This window comes from Megalobrama amblycephala, linkage group LG16 (genome assembly GCF_018812025.1).
Source record: "Megalobrama amblycephala isolate DHTTF-2021 linkage group LG16, ASM1881202v1, whole genome shotgun sequence".
Classification (NCBI taxonomy): Eukaryota; Metazoa; Chordata; class Actinopteri; order Cypriniformes; family Xenocyprididae; genus Megalobrama; species Megalobrama amblycephala.
Window position 1 is genome coordinate 9,757,919 of NC_063059.1, and position 16,517 is coordinate 9,774,435.

Consider the following 16,517-nt stretch of genomic DNA (forward strand, 5'->3'; position numbering starts at 1 on the left):
ACTACCAGACTACAAATGGAAACTGGAATTTTGTGGCTAAATTTATTGTGGTTCTTAAATGTACTTGTTCAAAATAATTATTATGCCATTTAACTTCACTCACATTTCACTGAAACATTTCAATTCAAAATGGTAAACATATAGGAAATTGATCTTAGCCTAATGCATAATAGCAAATAAAGTAGGAAACAGATATAGAAATACAACTTACAATATACAAACTATAATGTTTGTGTTTGTCACAATTGTAGCATATATGGTCTATGCACTGTCCCATAGTGGAGGTACAGTGAAAAGTAGCCAAGGTTTTTTTTTTTTAAATGGAGATGACAATCTTGTGTGGATGTTATATATCAAATAAAACAAGAGAATCTGCTGATTCAGTTCTGCCATTTAACATTCATTAGCCACATCACAAACTATGCTTTATATTACTTCAAACTCTTTTGTCCAGTAAATCCTCCATAATTTCACCCACAGACGGACAACTTCTGTCACCTCAGTTCATTTTGAATGGCTAAAATTCATTGTATTACATGCCACTGACAATAAGCTATAAGTCTCCTTGGTTTGAGACTTGGTTTATTTTCTAAAAAGGAAACAAATACGCGACATTCACAAGTGCAAGACCTTGACCCAAGCACCCAATTACACCAAGTAAACAAAAACGAAGTCAAAATCCTCACCTGCTCCCGTAGTGTCCTGTACCGCCGTGGCTTTACATTAACTCGTAAAATACAATACCATATAGAGAAGGTGCACGACGGAAACTTTATCAGAAACGCGCAAAAGAGTCTGAACACGGGAGCCCGCTGCGGGGAAGCGCTCGTGACGTAATTTCTACCTATCCCAACTACAACACGCATGAACTGTGGGATACGTCAAACACTTCCCCGTTAAACTCCCGCTGATTTGATATTCTTCAGGATTCATCCACAGTCCACAAAGTTTGAATCAGTTTCTTAAGTACACGTTTCAGCTTTATTTCCGAGATGGTCTCAGTTCTGCAGGTGGTAGATTTGGAGATCTTGGTTCGCTTCTGGACTCCTGAATAACGTGTGATCCTGAAATTGCTGAGTACTGGACCTGTGGGAATTGTGCGCGGGTTCGTTATCTGTGAGAAAATGGATTCTTGCTTCATATTTCGAGCGACACTTTTCGGAATGATGTTGCTGGGACTTCTTACACCGGCACAAACTAAAGGGGTGAGTTTATAAGTAGCCTAAATGATTGTGTCTACTAAAAATATTTACACTCTTAATTTTTCTCCAACATACAGTTGAAGTATGAATCATTTTAGAAGAAGAAGTAACTTAACGTATGTGGAGAGAGGGCTGAATGATTTCATTCATAACTCAACTAGCTGCAGATGTTATTGAATAGTTTATGACATATAACAGATATGTGTTAGAGCACTGAAAAGAACTAATATCAAACATAATATGGAAAACATGTGCTTTTATCCATGGTGAGAATTATGTGGGAGTCTTTCAAACAACAATTTAGTACCTGCAGAAGTAGTTAGTTGCCTTTAGGTGGAATGGTAACCATAGCAACAGTAGGCTGCCCGAGAGCTTTCTGTTGTTATCACTGATATAAATGATTTAATATATAATTATGTGATTTTTCATTTCATATAGATCAGCGGTTGCTATTCATATCTGACGGTACATCGACAAAACATAAGTATTGTTATTGTTTTTCGTTTTCTTACACATTTATCGCAATTATATGATAAACGCTTTGTTTAGAAATGCCTTTTATGTGAACTGGAGTTAAAAGACAATTCAGGTACGTTAGGCGAGACCAACAGACTGTGCCTTTAGCAGAAATGCCCTCCATTTGAAATGAATACGAGCACTGCACTTGAAATTATTAGACTACAGGTACCTTTTGACTCCAGCAGGGGCGCTCAATTGTGACGTCAAAGCTCCAATCAATCAAACTTCATAGATCAACTTGAGCTTCTGTCCGGTGTTATGTGATAATATGCTGTCAATGGGCTTCAATTCTGAGGAATGTTTTCCCGAGACTAGTTACCTCATCTTTGGTCAGATGCTGCTCAAACTTTAGCCCTGAGAGAGAGAGAGAGTGCAGCCAGTAGGCCTTTATCAATGTTGCAGTCTGATTCCATTATGGCACCGTGGTACTGGCACAGTACTTTTTTGTAAGGGTATTTCTCAGCAATTATACTACAAACAAATAATGGGTTCCCGAGTCAGTTTTTCCACATTATTTATTTTGCAGTGTTACTATTTTAGTAACACTGCAAAAAGATCTGTTGAATACAATGTCAAATCAGCTTGAACATTTCTCTTCTGGTCCTAGAGCAGGGGTTTTCAGTCTTTTAGATGCCATGGACCCCAAATATGTTCATCTTGGTGCAAGGCCCTTGGTGAAGACTTTTCCACGGACTCCTTAGCTCTCCCTTGTGGCCCCCTGGTGGTCCCCGGAGCCCAGTTTGAAAACCTCTGTCCTAGAGCATGTGTCAAATGCAGTTACATGAGTGATGTTGTTGTGCTGGGATGTTTGGCAGATTTGTGTGTTTTTGTGTATGAGAACAAGTGTGGGGTCAGTTTGACTCTATGTGAACCATCTCTGTGTCGTTATCAGAGACAGACATCTGTTTATGCAGGCTCTGTCTTGTCTTTGCTGCCCTTATCCAGACCCAGGTCTCACATACTCCTCTGTCTCTCTCTCTCTTTCTCTCTCTCACGGCCTCTGCCTGTCTCTTTCCATCTCTGATGTACACACAAACACTTACCAACACAACTAACGCCACATTTGACGAGTAAACATCACATTTAGATTATATTCATTTCGTAAAAGTGACAGCTTTTGGTTAAGTCTGTTATTTGTACTGTTTGTTTTGCTTGAGATTTAGGCCACATGATTCGGGATTTCCATGTTGTGTCAATTACGTTGTCTCGCAAGAGAGAGTTTGTCAAAACATGATTCCAGCTGCAGAGAGCAACATGTTTGTGTTCAAAGTAATACAGAGAAAGTTCAAGATGGTTTTTTTTTTTGTGGCTGGGTGGAAATGCGAGAATAAACTGGGAAATGCCAGGAATGTTATGAAGTCAATAACCTCAGCATCAGCCCTGAGGGTGAACATATCATGGATGAGAGAAAGAAGAGCAGAGGGAAACACAAGAAGCTTCTCTCCTCTCATCTCTTCTCCACTGCTAAAACTTAATCCTATATCCCGACTGTGACCTGTGTGTTTTTAGTCCCTGGATTCAGCTCATTGTCCAGCCTGCCTGTTGATTCAGAGTCCCTCTATTCATTTAAAGCCAGTAGGACCCATCGTTGCCCACCGAGGGATTTACAGATGCAGTACAGACCCCGACACGTTTATCTTTCTGCATGTTTGACCAATCAGAAGGCCTGTCTGAGCTCAGCCATTCCAAGCTGCAGGAAGTCTGAGTGCTTGTGATGTGTGTGTTCGATGGATATTGGGAAGATGCTGTTGATCTGGAATTAGTTTATCACTTTTCCAAACAATTTTAGCTGGTGGAGATGGAAAATAAAACGGGTGACATTCTATAGACTTGAAGCAGGAAGCTGTATTTAGGTAAATGAATAACACAAAAGACAGTTTTAGAGAGTAAGAAATCATCTAACAGCCACCTACCAATCAGAAGTCTCTGAGTCGTTCCACCAAACCGGTACGATTTGGACTTTTTTACCAAAATGTATTACTTTTCTGAACACCCCACAACATTAATGACATATTTAACTTCCAGAAAAACATATTTTCCCATCTCAGGCATCAAATCCATATTATTGTTGGTCATTATTTTAAGTTATGGACACCATGGGAGCTCTCTGAATATTATTATAAAATGTATTTGTGATAAAGTCAACATTTTCCTATTAATCAGATGTCCATCACACTAATTCAGTAACTGCAAATATAAAAGTTACAGGAAATCTCACACTTTTGCTATATTAAAGCCTGAAATAGACACTTTTTGTGACAGCAACCTCATCATTTTTATCTTCAGAATTTGAACTAAAATCAGTATTCTTATGATTGCTCTGAACATGAATTCAACTAACTTTAAATTACTTTTTCATAAACTAATAATACAAAATAATAATAAAAATGTAGGTGTGACGCGGTTGTGATTTTTTTTTTTTTTTTGCCCAAATTGGCCACTGCTCTAAATCTAGTGAATAAATGGAGAGCACATGGCATGCATGATATTAAGAAATCATGAATAATGTTGAATTAACAAAGATAATTTTCACACGTAATAGTTTCTATCTTTAATTGATGTACTGGGATTGAGTCGTTAAGCTTGACAAACACAATTTCACAACATAATTTAGTTATAATTATTAAAGAAGATGGTAACTCGCTTGTGTCTGCTCACAATGTTGTTCAGAAGACTTCTATGATGTCACTTCCTGTTAATGATGTCACATAAGTATCGGTTCATTATTTTTAGGGGGAGAATGGTTTGTGTAACGGGGTTGAGAGGTACGGACATGTCCTACATGATGTGATTTTAATGAAAAATCATGAATTTACTTAGAAAAAAAACATTACCAACAAAAAAGCACAGATGCATATTTATGGGAATGGCAAAATGAATGGAATATTTTCTCATTTTATTACTCATATCCCAAGTACATTTTCACAGACGGCCTTGAGGGACATGACAAAATAGGTGGTGTCAACTGAAAAAAACAAAATAATTTGTAATATAAAGATAAAATGTATGTCATGTTTTTAAACATTATTAAAGGGGACATTTCAATTAATACAAAAAGCTTTTAAAAATATATTTTGGTGACCCAATAGATAAAATACACTGAAAAAGGTCAGAGAGTGGAATGACTCTCCTATATTGATACTATACATGTCAATCAGATATAAGCCTACACTACCATTCAAAAGTTTGTTATCGGTACAATTTTTAAAAAAATTTCTTATGATTCTCTCACCAAGACAGAATTTATTTAATAAAAAAGTAGATAATATCGTAAAATATTATTGCAAATTCAAAGAACTGTTTTCTATTTAAATATATTTTAAAATGTAATTTATTCCTGTGATTGTAAAGCTGAATTTCCAGCATCATTATTCCTAATCAGTGTTGGGGAAAGTTACTTTAAAAAGTAATGCATTACAATATTGCGTTACTCCCTAAAAAAGTAACTAATTGCGTTACTTAGTTACTTTTCATGGAAAGTAATGCGTTGCGTTACTTTTTTCATCTGAGCTGGGCTGTTTGTTTGTTTTTATAACAACAAAAAAGTTATATTTTCGGCAAATGTAAAAGCCCTTTCACACCAAAGTGAAATGAATAAGCCTCAGGCTGAAGGAAATGCAAATTCATGCCTGTACAGCAGAGGGTGCAGCTCAAACAAACAAATCTTTCAGTTGTGCTGCTATTCTGGAATAATAGAATAATAGGATGCAGGAAAAGAAGTAAATGAGTAAATGCCTGCTTACATTTAGCCTACAACTAGTCGAGAATAAGCATCATGTTCACACAGCGCACACAACACCTGATACTCCTGATTTCTCTCAACATGGGGATAGGAGAGCTGTCAGTCAATAAATGGGAAAATAAAGTAACTTGTGTTACTTATTTGAAAAAGTAACTCAGATGTTTTTTTGTAAATTTAAAAGTAATCCGTTACTTTACTAGTTACTTGAAAAAAGTAATCTGATTATGTAACTTGCATTACTTTTAATGCGTTACCCCAACACTGCTCCTAGTGTCACATGATCCTTCAGAAATCACTCTTAAGGTGCCGTCACATCAGCAAAACTGTGTGTCCAATGTATGAAGCAAACCAAGCCGCTTTCTGCTTTCTGTTAGACAGCGTCTGCATTTAAGTGGAAATCATGATACATTTCTTGTTCAGGATTCTTTGATGAATAGAAAGTGCAGAAGAAGAGCATTTATTTAAAATTGTAACATTATAAATGTCTTTGCTGTCACTTTTGATCAGTTTAGCACATCCTTGATGAATAAAAGTATCAATTTCTTTAAAAAAATCCCCAAATTTTTAATCGGTAGTGTATTTAATTCATAAAATGTAAAAATGCAACTTAGTTTATTCAATGATTTGTACCTGTCTTTACATCTGCTGTGTATTCTGACAGCTTTTCCTGATGGGTTTCATTGCGTTGTGTTCAGTGTAATTGTTTTTGTATTACTGTCAGTCATTCCAAGGGCATGTTAATACTCAGTAGTGTTACTTACAGTCTGCGTGTGAATTTGACTAATTTTCTGTTGATACGAGAAGACATTTGGATGATGACCACAGGCCTTTCGTGAGCAGACAAACATTAGCGTGATTATTTTAGACAGGTATCAGATTGGTGCCAGATCATTTGCATACTGACACATAATCTCAGTGACTGTGAGACTAGGAGGATATTTATGAATATTCCCCATTCATCGCTAGTCTTGTCTCAAGTCTCATCTCTCACTTATATGAAATCATGGCCTTGCTTTTTGACACATAAAATGATTTTACAAATAATTGATTAATGTCTTTTTAATGTGAGATGTGATTCGTACAAATATTTTGAGTATGTTGGTGTGTGTGCTCGTGTTTACCTGTCAGAACGTGACTGAACCTGAGCACACCTGCATAGAGGCAGTGCATCTGTGAGCGAGCACAAATAAACTCATTCTGCAGAGCCTTTTGAAGCATCTTGAAGCCCGCAGCACGTTCTCAGTCATCTTTAGATCTCTCAGCAGGCCGCATATTTCATTACACGTGTTTCTGTGTGTATTGAAGTCTGTGTCGTGTCGTGTCATATCTTATCTGCATATCTTATCTTATCTTATCTATTTTGAATCTAGAGAGGCAGTAAACTTTGTTAAAACTGAGTTCATAGTTTATGTTTGGATTTCACTTACAAAAAAGTATCATGCTTTAACGTATCTTTAAAGTACCATGATGCAGAGGTGTCTTATGCTCACCGAGGCTGCATTTATTTGATTAAAACCACAATAAAAACAGTAAAATTGTGAAATATTATTATAATTCAAAAGAACTGTGTTCTTTTGTAATATATTTTAAAATGTAATTTATTCCCGTGTTGGCAAAGCTGAATTTTCAACATCATTACTCCAGTCTTTAGTATCGCATTATCCTTCAGAAATCATAATATAGAGTTATTTCCAAAATAATTAAAAAAATATTAGTTACTCCAAAGTTTTCACTAGTGATGTACAGTATATATCAAATTACCATGGAAACAACAATGATAGCATCACCACCACATACTTTTGTGTATGGATTGGCTGAACGACTACACCAGCATCAGGGTAAAAATGTGCAATGATAGAGAGACAAACAGTTTACTTGTGATATCGAATCAATCCATATACAAAAGTACAGTAGTGGTGATTTTTGCTAATATCTGAAAGCGTGCAGAGTTTAAATGCGAGGTCAGAGGAAAAGGGTGTGATGGATCTTTCACAGTTGATCTTAAGTCTTCCATATATCTAAAATAAGCATAATTTCAACAGAGCTTTCAAACAATGTTACATTAACCACAAAAATGAAAGATTAGAGCACTTTATTTCAACTTCATGTCAACTTATTCTGTTCACCCAAACCCTAAAACCTAACCCTAAGTCTACTACGAATACTCTGATGAGAGTTAGTTGAAATGTAGTTGCAAAGATACTTATAGTTAATAGAATGTGTAAAGGGGACCATCCAAGTGTAACCATATATTTGCTTGGAGTTAAAGGGTACATTACACACACAGTTTCTGCCAATCTCATGTTAATCTTGAGTACCTATAGAGTAGTATAGCATCCTTCATATATCCGAAAAGTCTTTAAATCTTCAGATTTATAACAAACGAATATGCTGTACCGAGTCTTTCCGAAAACAGCCGAGCTCTTGGAGGCGTGCCGTGTGGGCGAAGCTAAAGAATGACGAGCACGCGCAGCTTTTGCGTAGCGAAGCTATCAATGGTCAGCTAAACAAATGTATTTAAACACACACAATACACTATCGTGTTATCCTGGATAACTTTTGAATCACTATAATGAATATAGCGTATAGTGAATAATGAATAATGAATTTATGTATTCACTACGTTCGTGTTGTTTACGTTATATGCACTTACGCACCGACTGCCAACAAAACAGACATTTGATGCAGTTTTACTCACCACCTGCATTTCGGACTTATGACCGGTATCATTATCGCTGTGACCGCTTTCAGTTTCTTTCAGTTTCAAACAATCTGTAAATCCAGTGTCAAACTGGGCCTTGTTTATAAAACCATAAGAGCTGATCCTGAGGCCTCGAGCAGATACAGACTGCAGCTTTCAGACACAACTTAATCCTTATTTTGATAAGGATAACGATTATTTTTGATTATTTTTGATTAGTTTAAGATGGTTTCTATGGTTATTTAAATAACAAATGTCAGGAGCGCATGAATGTATTGCGTGAGCACAAATCTCTCAGCTCCACTTAATGCTGGGTTCTTTGGGAAGCAAGATTATCTTTCCCTCACAACCAAAACCACACTTCTTTGGTGACATTGTTGATTTCATGGTCTAAAAACAAAGTGACAAATGTTTCTCAATCAAGCCTGTGCAGGGCTGCCAACAACTTCCGTTAAGCCAAATGAAGCATGTTGATGGCCGTGCTCTTGCTCTTTTTCTGGTTAATGTGCACGGGCTCTTCTGGGAGAAGTGCCCATACAAGGAATTCCGCCCTTTATTACATAATAATTTATTACATTTTATTACATAATAAAGGGCCATGCTCGAAAAAAATTTGTCCGAAACCTTCGAGAAATCTGAAGATTATTTTTGGCACAGAAATACTCCGTTATATGTCCAACTCGTGTTTTGAAACTGGCCATGTTTACCATGAGAATCCAACTCTTTAACAGTGTAAATAAGTCCAAATGCATGAAATAGCATCAGACCCAAACAAAACATTGTGAACATTTGTTGAAAGGTGCACTCACACTCAATAATTTAGAAGTTAATTAAAAGTTTAAAAAAAAGAAAATTAATAGTACTTAATTTTTATACACAAAACTTCATTTAAAATATGTGAAATATAAAAAATGTTGGTTTAAAACAAAAAAACAAAACAAACAAAAAGTACCTTTATTTTAAAGTACCTTTTTTTTTTTAAAGTACTTTTAAAGTACCTTTTCCAGTTATAGTTATAGTTATTAGACATTGACAGTTATAACTACAGTTTGGGGCAGTTGTGGCTTAATGGTTAAAGAGTCGGACATGTAACCCGAAGGTCGTCGGTTCAAGGCTCAGTATCGGCAGGAAATGTAAGTGGGGTGAGTGAATGAACAGTGCTCTTTTCCACTCTTATTACCCACAACTGAGGTGCCCTTGAGCAAGGCACTGATCCCCCCAATCTAACCCCCAATCACTCCCTGGTCGGCTCAGCGGAAAAAAAAAACGGCTGCCCACTGCTCCGGGTGTGTGTTCACGATGTGTGTGTTCAATACTCACTGCTGTGTGTGTGCACATGAATGGGTGAAATGCAGAGCACAAATTCCGAGTACAGGACACCGTACTTGGCTTCACGTCACTTCACTTTTTACAAAATAGCATATTAAAAGCAGTAAATTTTGTTAATTCTCTGTTATTACACACTTTCGCTCACAGAATAAATTAATAATGACTAATTGCAACCCAAATTACAGAAACTGCTTTGAAGATGTACAGTAATTGTTAGCAATGGCACTTTTCCTAAGATCACAAACACAAACAGATGAAGGCCTGGTTTCACAAACAGGGCTTAGATTAACCCAGGATTAGGCCTTAGTTCAATTAGGACATTTCATTGGCTTTTTTTAATTGCTTTAGAAAAAAAAAACATTACTGGTGCGAGACAAAACATTGGCACTGACATATTTTAAGAATGTGACATGCATTTCAGTCTGGGACCATGCATAAGCCTTGTCTGTGAAATCCAGGGGGAAAAGTCTTCCTCTTTTCCCAGTCTTCATCTCTCTTTCTCTCTTCTTCTACAGGCAAATGCAGGTCTGTATCTGATTCTAGTTTGTTCTGATGGTATCTATTCTGTGGCATCTGGTTCAGAGCTGCACAGCACAGTGACTACAGATCCATCATGACTGATAAGATGAACATGCACACATGCACACATGCTCCCAGGAGCTCATACAGGCCTATGCATGCACCCATACACACAAAATGCATATAAATCACATATAATTGCACATCATGTGTACAAATGAACTGAAATGGATTCCAAATTGTTAAACATTCCTGAACTGCTCTATTGAAGCCTCACATCCCTGTTTACATCATTCCCCCCTCCAGGCACGTGAGAACATTAATGTGTTCGTGGGTGTATGTCTCTCTATTTTCTGTTAGTGTTATATGCACGGTAAAACCCAAACAACCCCTGTGTACAGATTGTCTATCACCCTGTCATGGTGTAGAACCGCACATAGACAATGCACACAATTCCAGACAGATTCGGTTACAGTGCGAAACAAGGACTGCCCCAACTACAATGGTGTCGCTGATCTGAGATCATCAGGAGACATGTTTTGTCTTAGTGAGTTCAAGGGTACGTGACACAGACAGGTCCTGTGTATCTGAACTTTGATATCAAATCAACAATCAGATGTTTTTTTTGCATTTTTGTCAACTATGAGTGACGTGACGTGTGGCCAAGTATGGTGTCCTATACTCGGAATTTGTGCTTTGCATTTCACCCATCAAAGTGCACACACGAAGCAGTGAGTATTGAACACACACACCCAGAGCTGTGGCGCCTGGGGAGTGATTGGGGGTTAGGTGCACCTATGTTGTGGGTAATGAGAGTGGAAGAGAGCGCTGTTCATTCACTCACCCCACCTATATTTCCTGCCAGTACTGAGATTCGAACCTGCAACCTTCGGGTTACAACTGCCCCACAAACAGAAGTATTTGTTCGGGATTTGAACCCTCATCACTGGCATTGTTGGTCAACAACTCTTGTGCCGCTGGGCCGACTGAGCTGTCATGGACACTTCTTGTCATTCATTTCAATCTCAATCTCAAATGATGTAGGTATTGTGTTTAATAGCATTATGTGGTGGAAATTAAATTTTTAACTTCGGAATAAAATAGAACTCTTTGTATTGTTAAGGCTAACTTCATACCTAGCATTTTATGTCAGTGTAAAACCGAACAGTGAAATTAGTGAAATGAAATGAGTTTGTTTCACTTAAAAAATAACAAAGTTCATTGTACTTATATAGAGAAAAGTTGTGTGAACTCAAAACTTCATTGTAGTAAGCAGAACTCAATATGATTGAGTTGAGTTGAGTTGCGTCAGTCTGTATAAATAAATGTTGAAATTAAGTGTTATTTTGTGTGTTTTTGCACAAGATTAACATAGGGAGACATAAGTTAGCCCTAGTGAAAAAAAGTATGCTAAGTATACTTGCAGCCAGACTAATTATCAGTATATTTCAAGTGTGTTAATGATTAGTTAACTTAAAGTGTGCTATTTTGAAACGATTCCACAGCTCTTGGCCCCGCCACACTTGTCACAAAAATTTTAAGTTCTACCAAAGTCCCTTTAAGACAAGTCTTTTCAGTTGGCGGCCATCTTTGAAATGCCTCTCGGGCATCCTGGGCATCATGCAATCTCTTTGAATGGGGAAACATCAAATTCTCCAAAACTGTTTGCCAACCTTACGAATAAATTTCATATTTGAAATCACCAATGAAATCTAACAACAACCGGCTCATAAATTTAGTTTGTAAATGCTCGAATAATGACAAAAAAACCCTATTTTTCAGGCTGGATCAAGCTAATGCGCATGCGCAGACCTAAATGCGCGTCTCTTCAGAGGCGTGCGTCTGACTGTTTCTATAGAAACCGGTGATTCTAACGGCCGCTGAAGTGACGTGATGACTTTACCAGTCGCGATTGGCTCTTATTTAGAAGGCGGAACTTATTCTGCCATATTGCGTTACACTTTCTCCCATTCAAAACAATACGAGTGATGCGTCTTGTGTTATTCTATAGTCTTTGGTTCTACTAACTTAAAAAAAACGTTAGTATACTTAAATGTTTTGAGGTATATATATATATAATATTTTTATTTTATTTTTCACAGACCATATGTCTAATATTTCATCACAGACATGCTCTTGACACACTGTCTGACTGGTAAACAAGTACACTAACTTTGGATAAATCTTTATTATGGCCAAAATTAGTGGTTGTTGCGGAAAATGATGCCATAACTAGTCCATGTCGTGATTTGTGCAGAAATTTATGTAAAATTATTTTCAAGCTATAAGTATGTAAATATATATGTTAATGATCATAACATTTATTAGGCTAATTCACATTTTTACAAAGTATTTTCATCATTTAAGATTGAAAGTCTGTGACAAGGTTACATTTTTAAAACAACAAACTTTAAAAATTAAACGATGAAGGCACAGTAAAACATTCCCGAAGGAGTTTTGATGAAAGAAAAAATAAATAAAAATTAAAAAAAAATCTCATGGGGCATGATATTGCTCAAACGTCTGTTGTAATCAAAGGAAGCATTACTTTGCTATTATCCACCTTACCTTTCAAAGACATAATGTATGAGTCTATGATCTTAACTAGTGAGATGTGAGGCCGTGAACCCATGCTTGTCGTCGTCATATCTTTTAATTTTGGAGTTCATCCGTAACAATGCATGTTCATGCAGAGAGCCTGTTAAACTCCCGGCGTTCCTTTAAGCCATGGATTTTATGCATTTCTTGATTAGGTGATTCCATTTAAATTATGGGTGTCTGCTTGGGCATATCTCGTGCATTCAGTCAATTAACTCAGAAATCCTAATAATATGATGCTACAAAACCACAAAGGACTAGAATTTTTAATTAATATTTTCCCCCTCATCCATTTTGGTGGCCTTATTTTCTTTTCATTAAGCAAGTATGCAATTCCCTCCTCAATGTTATTGTAAATGTGTTCATGCAGTCATGGTGTTGTGTTGTTTGTGTTTTCCTCTCAGGGGTGTGTTTGCATTGGGAAATCGGGATGTGACTGTCAAGGAATTAAAGGACAAAAGGTAACAGAACATGCAAACATACATAAACATACACACAACCATATCCACACAACAAATGACCTCGTAATATACAGTGTGTTCAAAACAGCAGAGCTAGTAAGAAATCTAGAGTTCCTCAAGTTGAATGTCCAAGGATGTTCATATCAAATGTAAATGCTGCCCCCTTGTGGTTTCACATTCACTCCTCACGTTTCTGGTGCTGCAGAAGCTTCCATATTTGCCACATAATAGTGGAATGATGTCAAAATTATTTGAATAGCGCTTTTCAGAGCATTCAGAAGATCCTATCCTAGGATTTAGGATGTTCCAAACACAAAGTCACCATGAAATCAAAATTGACAACTCTTGTGTTTTTATGGAATATTTTGATATTTATTATAAATGATTTATCCATGCACACAACAACCACAACCAACCAAACCACAACCATATAATCAATTCCTGATGGACAAAATCATGCCCCATCCTACATATTTTCTTTTTCAAGATGCCGTTTTACTCAGATGTATGTCACAGTGGGGAAGAAGAGACTTTCGCAACTTCTATTTCATACTGGGGCTGTGTTTACTTGGCACATTGAGACATGGTTCTCATATAGAAAAAGTTGGATTGAATCTGGCATGCAACATTTCCTTATCCAGGATTACAGTTTCAATTAAGTTAAGACCAAAGTACCACCCATTCTGTGTCTTGATTATAGCATCGCATCTACACTTTTGTGTATTTCCATAAAATGAAATATCAGTCATTGGTTGATCAGAATTCCTGACATCAGGAATTTGGTCACCGGGTTCAAAAGAGAAAGAAGAGAAAATATGTTTTGTGGTGGTGGGTGGCCTCATGACTATTTCTAGGTGACGTGACAGGTTTTGGCCACCCAGGTGTCCGTATCAGATCAGCTGTGCTACACTATTGATGCCCAAAGCTACAGAACACTTATCAACAATATAAGTCACGCATCTGCTCCTCTGTATGTGTCCACCTGTGTGTAAGAGTCTGTGTTCCACTTCTCTCTATACACATGTGTGTGGCATACCTGTCATGGTATGTTCATTCCTAGGGTCAAAAGCTAGGGTTTTTAAATGGATTTTACATGGGATTAGATAACGTTTATGGAGCTATTCCTCTGTTCCTCTGTTTTCCAGTCTTTGTGTTGTTGATGGATATTTGCAAATAATCTTGAAAATCTGCTTCAAAATTCATCCTGCACATTCACCCAGTAGAGATTTGAAGAAGTTCTTTCATCCGAGTGTTTCCATCCCATCTGTGTAGACTAAGTGCATCATGCACCTATTTTAAAGTCATCTTCAAACCTAAATTGACAATTCTTCTTATTATTTTTTTAATGAAATATTGCAGTAATTATTATAAATTATGTATCTGTGCACAACACTATTTTTTTTTTTAATTCATGCGCCCTAGTAATTTTAATTAAATTAACTTCCCCACGACATCTCTTCACTGATGACGTTTACTGGCATCTTTGACAATTTGATAATAAATCTTTGTATCTTCCACAGAAAATTTAAGACTCGAGTGAAACAGATTTTAAAGGGGTCATGACATGGATTTTTTTTTAAGGGTTAGTTCACCCAAAAATGAATATTCTGTCATTTATTACTCACTATTACTACTAAGACTTATCTTCGATTAAGATATTTTTGATGAAATCCGAGAGGTATCTGACTCCTCCATAGACAGCAATTGAACCACATCTTTCACGGTCCAGAAAGGTACTAAAGACATTGTTAAAAAAGTTGACATGACTGCAGTGGTTCAACCTTAATGTTAAGCGATAAGAATACTGTTTATGCATAAAAACAAAACAAAAATAATGACTTTATTTAACAATATCTTCTGTGTCATTCTCCTATGCTGTTTACATCCAGCGCTTACAGGTTCTACGTCAGAATGGCGGCTCAGTATTGGTTGACACTGTTCATGTGAGCAGCACGACGCATGCGTGTGTGATGCTGACGCAGGGCCGGCCAATACTGAGCCAGCATTCTGACGCAGAACCTTGAAGTGCTGGATGTGAACGCAGAAGAGAACGCCTCACAATCTCTCTCAATGATTCTGTCTTCCTCTCAGGGTGAAAGCGGGTCACGTGGTATGGATGGTGTGACTGGAAATCAGGGGCATCAAGGAAAGGAAGGCCCTCCTGGATTTCCTGGTCCATATGTATGTTACATACAGCTGCTTTACAAGCACACAGTTTCAAAATATATCAAACGTACAAAATATAATGCTAAATCTTACACAAGCTTTTAGAGGAACAATTTAGAATTTCCCCTGTATTTCCTCTCCACTGCTTATAGAGTTTTTCAGTCTTTGCCAGTCGCCTACAGACAAATATATTAAGGCATAATTTTCTATAACCTGAACTGCTAAATGAGGACCAGAATTTGAGACATTATTATTGCAATACTTTTTTTTTATAAGTCCATTGTGAAATTTGCTATATAATTAAAATTAACTTGAATATTCATTATAATATGTTGCCATATTCTTATATTGAGATTGAGAGTATCTTTTCGTTCATGCTAATATACAAAATATTTGCACTGACCTTTATTTGTTTTGTTTTTTTGACATTCAACCACATATAAACAAATTGATTGTTGTATAGACTCTATATTTGAGCATTGATTAATGTTGATAAAATGAAATGTATACTATATATATAAAATGTTTTTGTTGTTTTTTTTAATTACACAGGGAAATATGGGAAGGAAAGGCATCAATGGACCAAAAGGTTCTAGGGTACGGAGTGTGTGAGTGTGTTAATATATTTCCTGTGACACTTGCAGTATAAGTGAACACTAGCCAATCTCTCTCTCGTTCTCATTCTCTCAATAAGGGAAGTTCGGGGAGCCCCGGATTCTTTGGCTCACCGGGACTACCGGTAAGTTTTTAGAATAGTTTTGGGAGCTTTTTGCTTAAAGGTGCCCTCGAATGAAAAATTGAATTTATCTTGGCATTGTTAAATAACAAGAGTTCAGTACATGGAAATGACATACAGTGAGTCTCAAACTCCATTGTTTCCTCGTTTTTATATAAATCTCATTTGTTTAAAAGACCTCCGAAGAACAGGCGAATCTCAACATAACACCGACTGTTACGTAACAGTCGGGGTGTACGCCCCCAATATTTGCATATGCCAGCCCACGTTTCCAACATTATAAAAGGCATTAGACAAGGGCAGCCAGTATTAACGTCTGGATGTGCACAACCAAATCATCAGACTAGGTAAGCAAGCAAGAACAATAGCGAAAAATGGCAGATGGAGCAATAATAACTGACATGATCCATGATAACATGATATTTTTAGTGATATTTGTAAACTGTCTTTCTAAATATTTCGTTAGCATGTTGCTAATGTACTGTTAAATGTGGTTAAAGTTACCATCGGTTATTACTGTATTCACGGAGACAAGAGAGCCGTC

General features: G+C 36.8%; 2 protein-coding genes across 2 annotated transcripts in view; one reads left to right on the forward strand and one right to left on the reverse strand.

Annotated features, from left to right (window-relative positions):
- Nucleotides 1–843, reverse strand: part of col4a4 (collagen, type IV, alpha 4) — an 86,402-nt gene extending 85,559 nt beyond the window's left edge. The window contains 1 exon segment of the mRNA XM_048160454.1: nucleotides 687–843. The gene's annotated coding sequence lies outside the window, so the exon portion shown is untranslated.
- Nucleotides 844–882: 39 nt separating this feature from the next.
- The window catches only part of col4a3 (collagen, type IV, alpha 3), a 46,121-nt gene continuing 30,486 nt past the window's right edge, over nucleotides 883–16,517 (forward strand). The window contains exons 1-5 of the mRNA XM_048160453.1: nucleotides 883–1,205; nucleotides 13,015–13,071; nucleotides 15,163–15,252; nucleotides 15,790–15,834; nucleotides 15,932–15,976. Of these exons, the coding sequence (XP_048016410.1) occupies nucleotides 1,125–1,205; nucleotides 13,015–13,071; nucleotides 15,163–15,252; nucleotides 15,790–15,834; nucleotides 15,932–15,976 (318 nt within the window). The 5' untranslated portion in view covers nucleotides 883–1,124. The remainder of the gene's footprint in view (nucleotides 1,206–13,014; nucleotides 13,072–15,162; nucleotides 15,253–15,789; nucleotides 15,835–15,931; nucleotides 15,977–16,517) is intronic.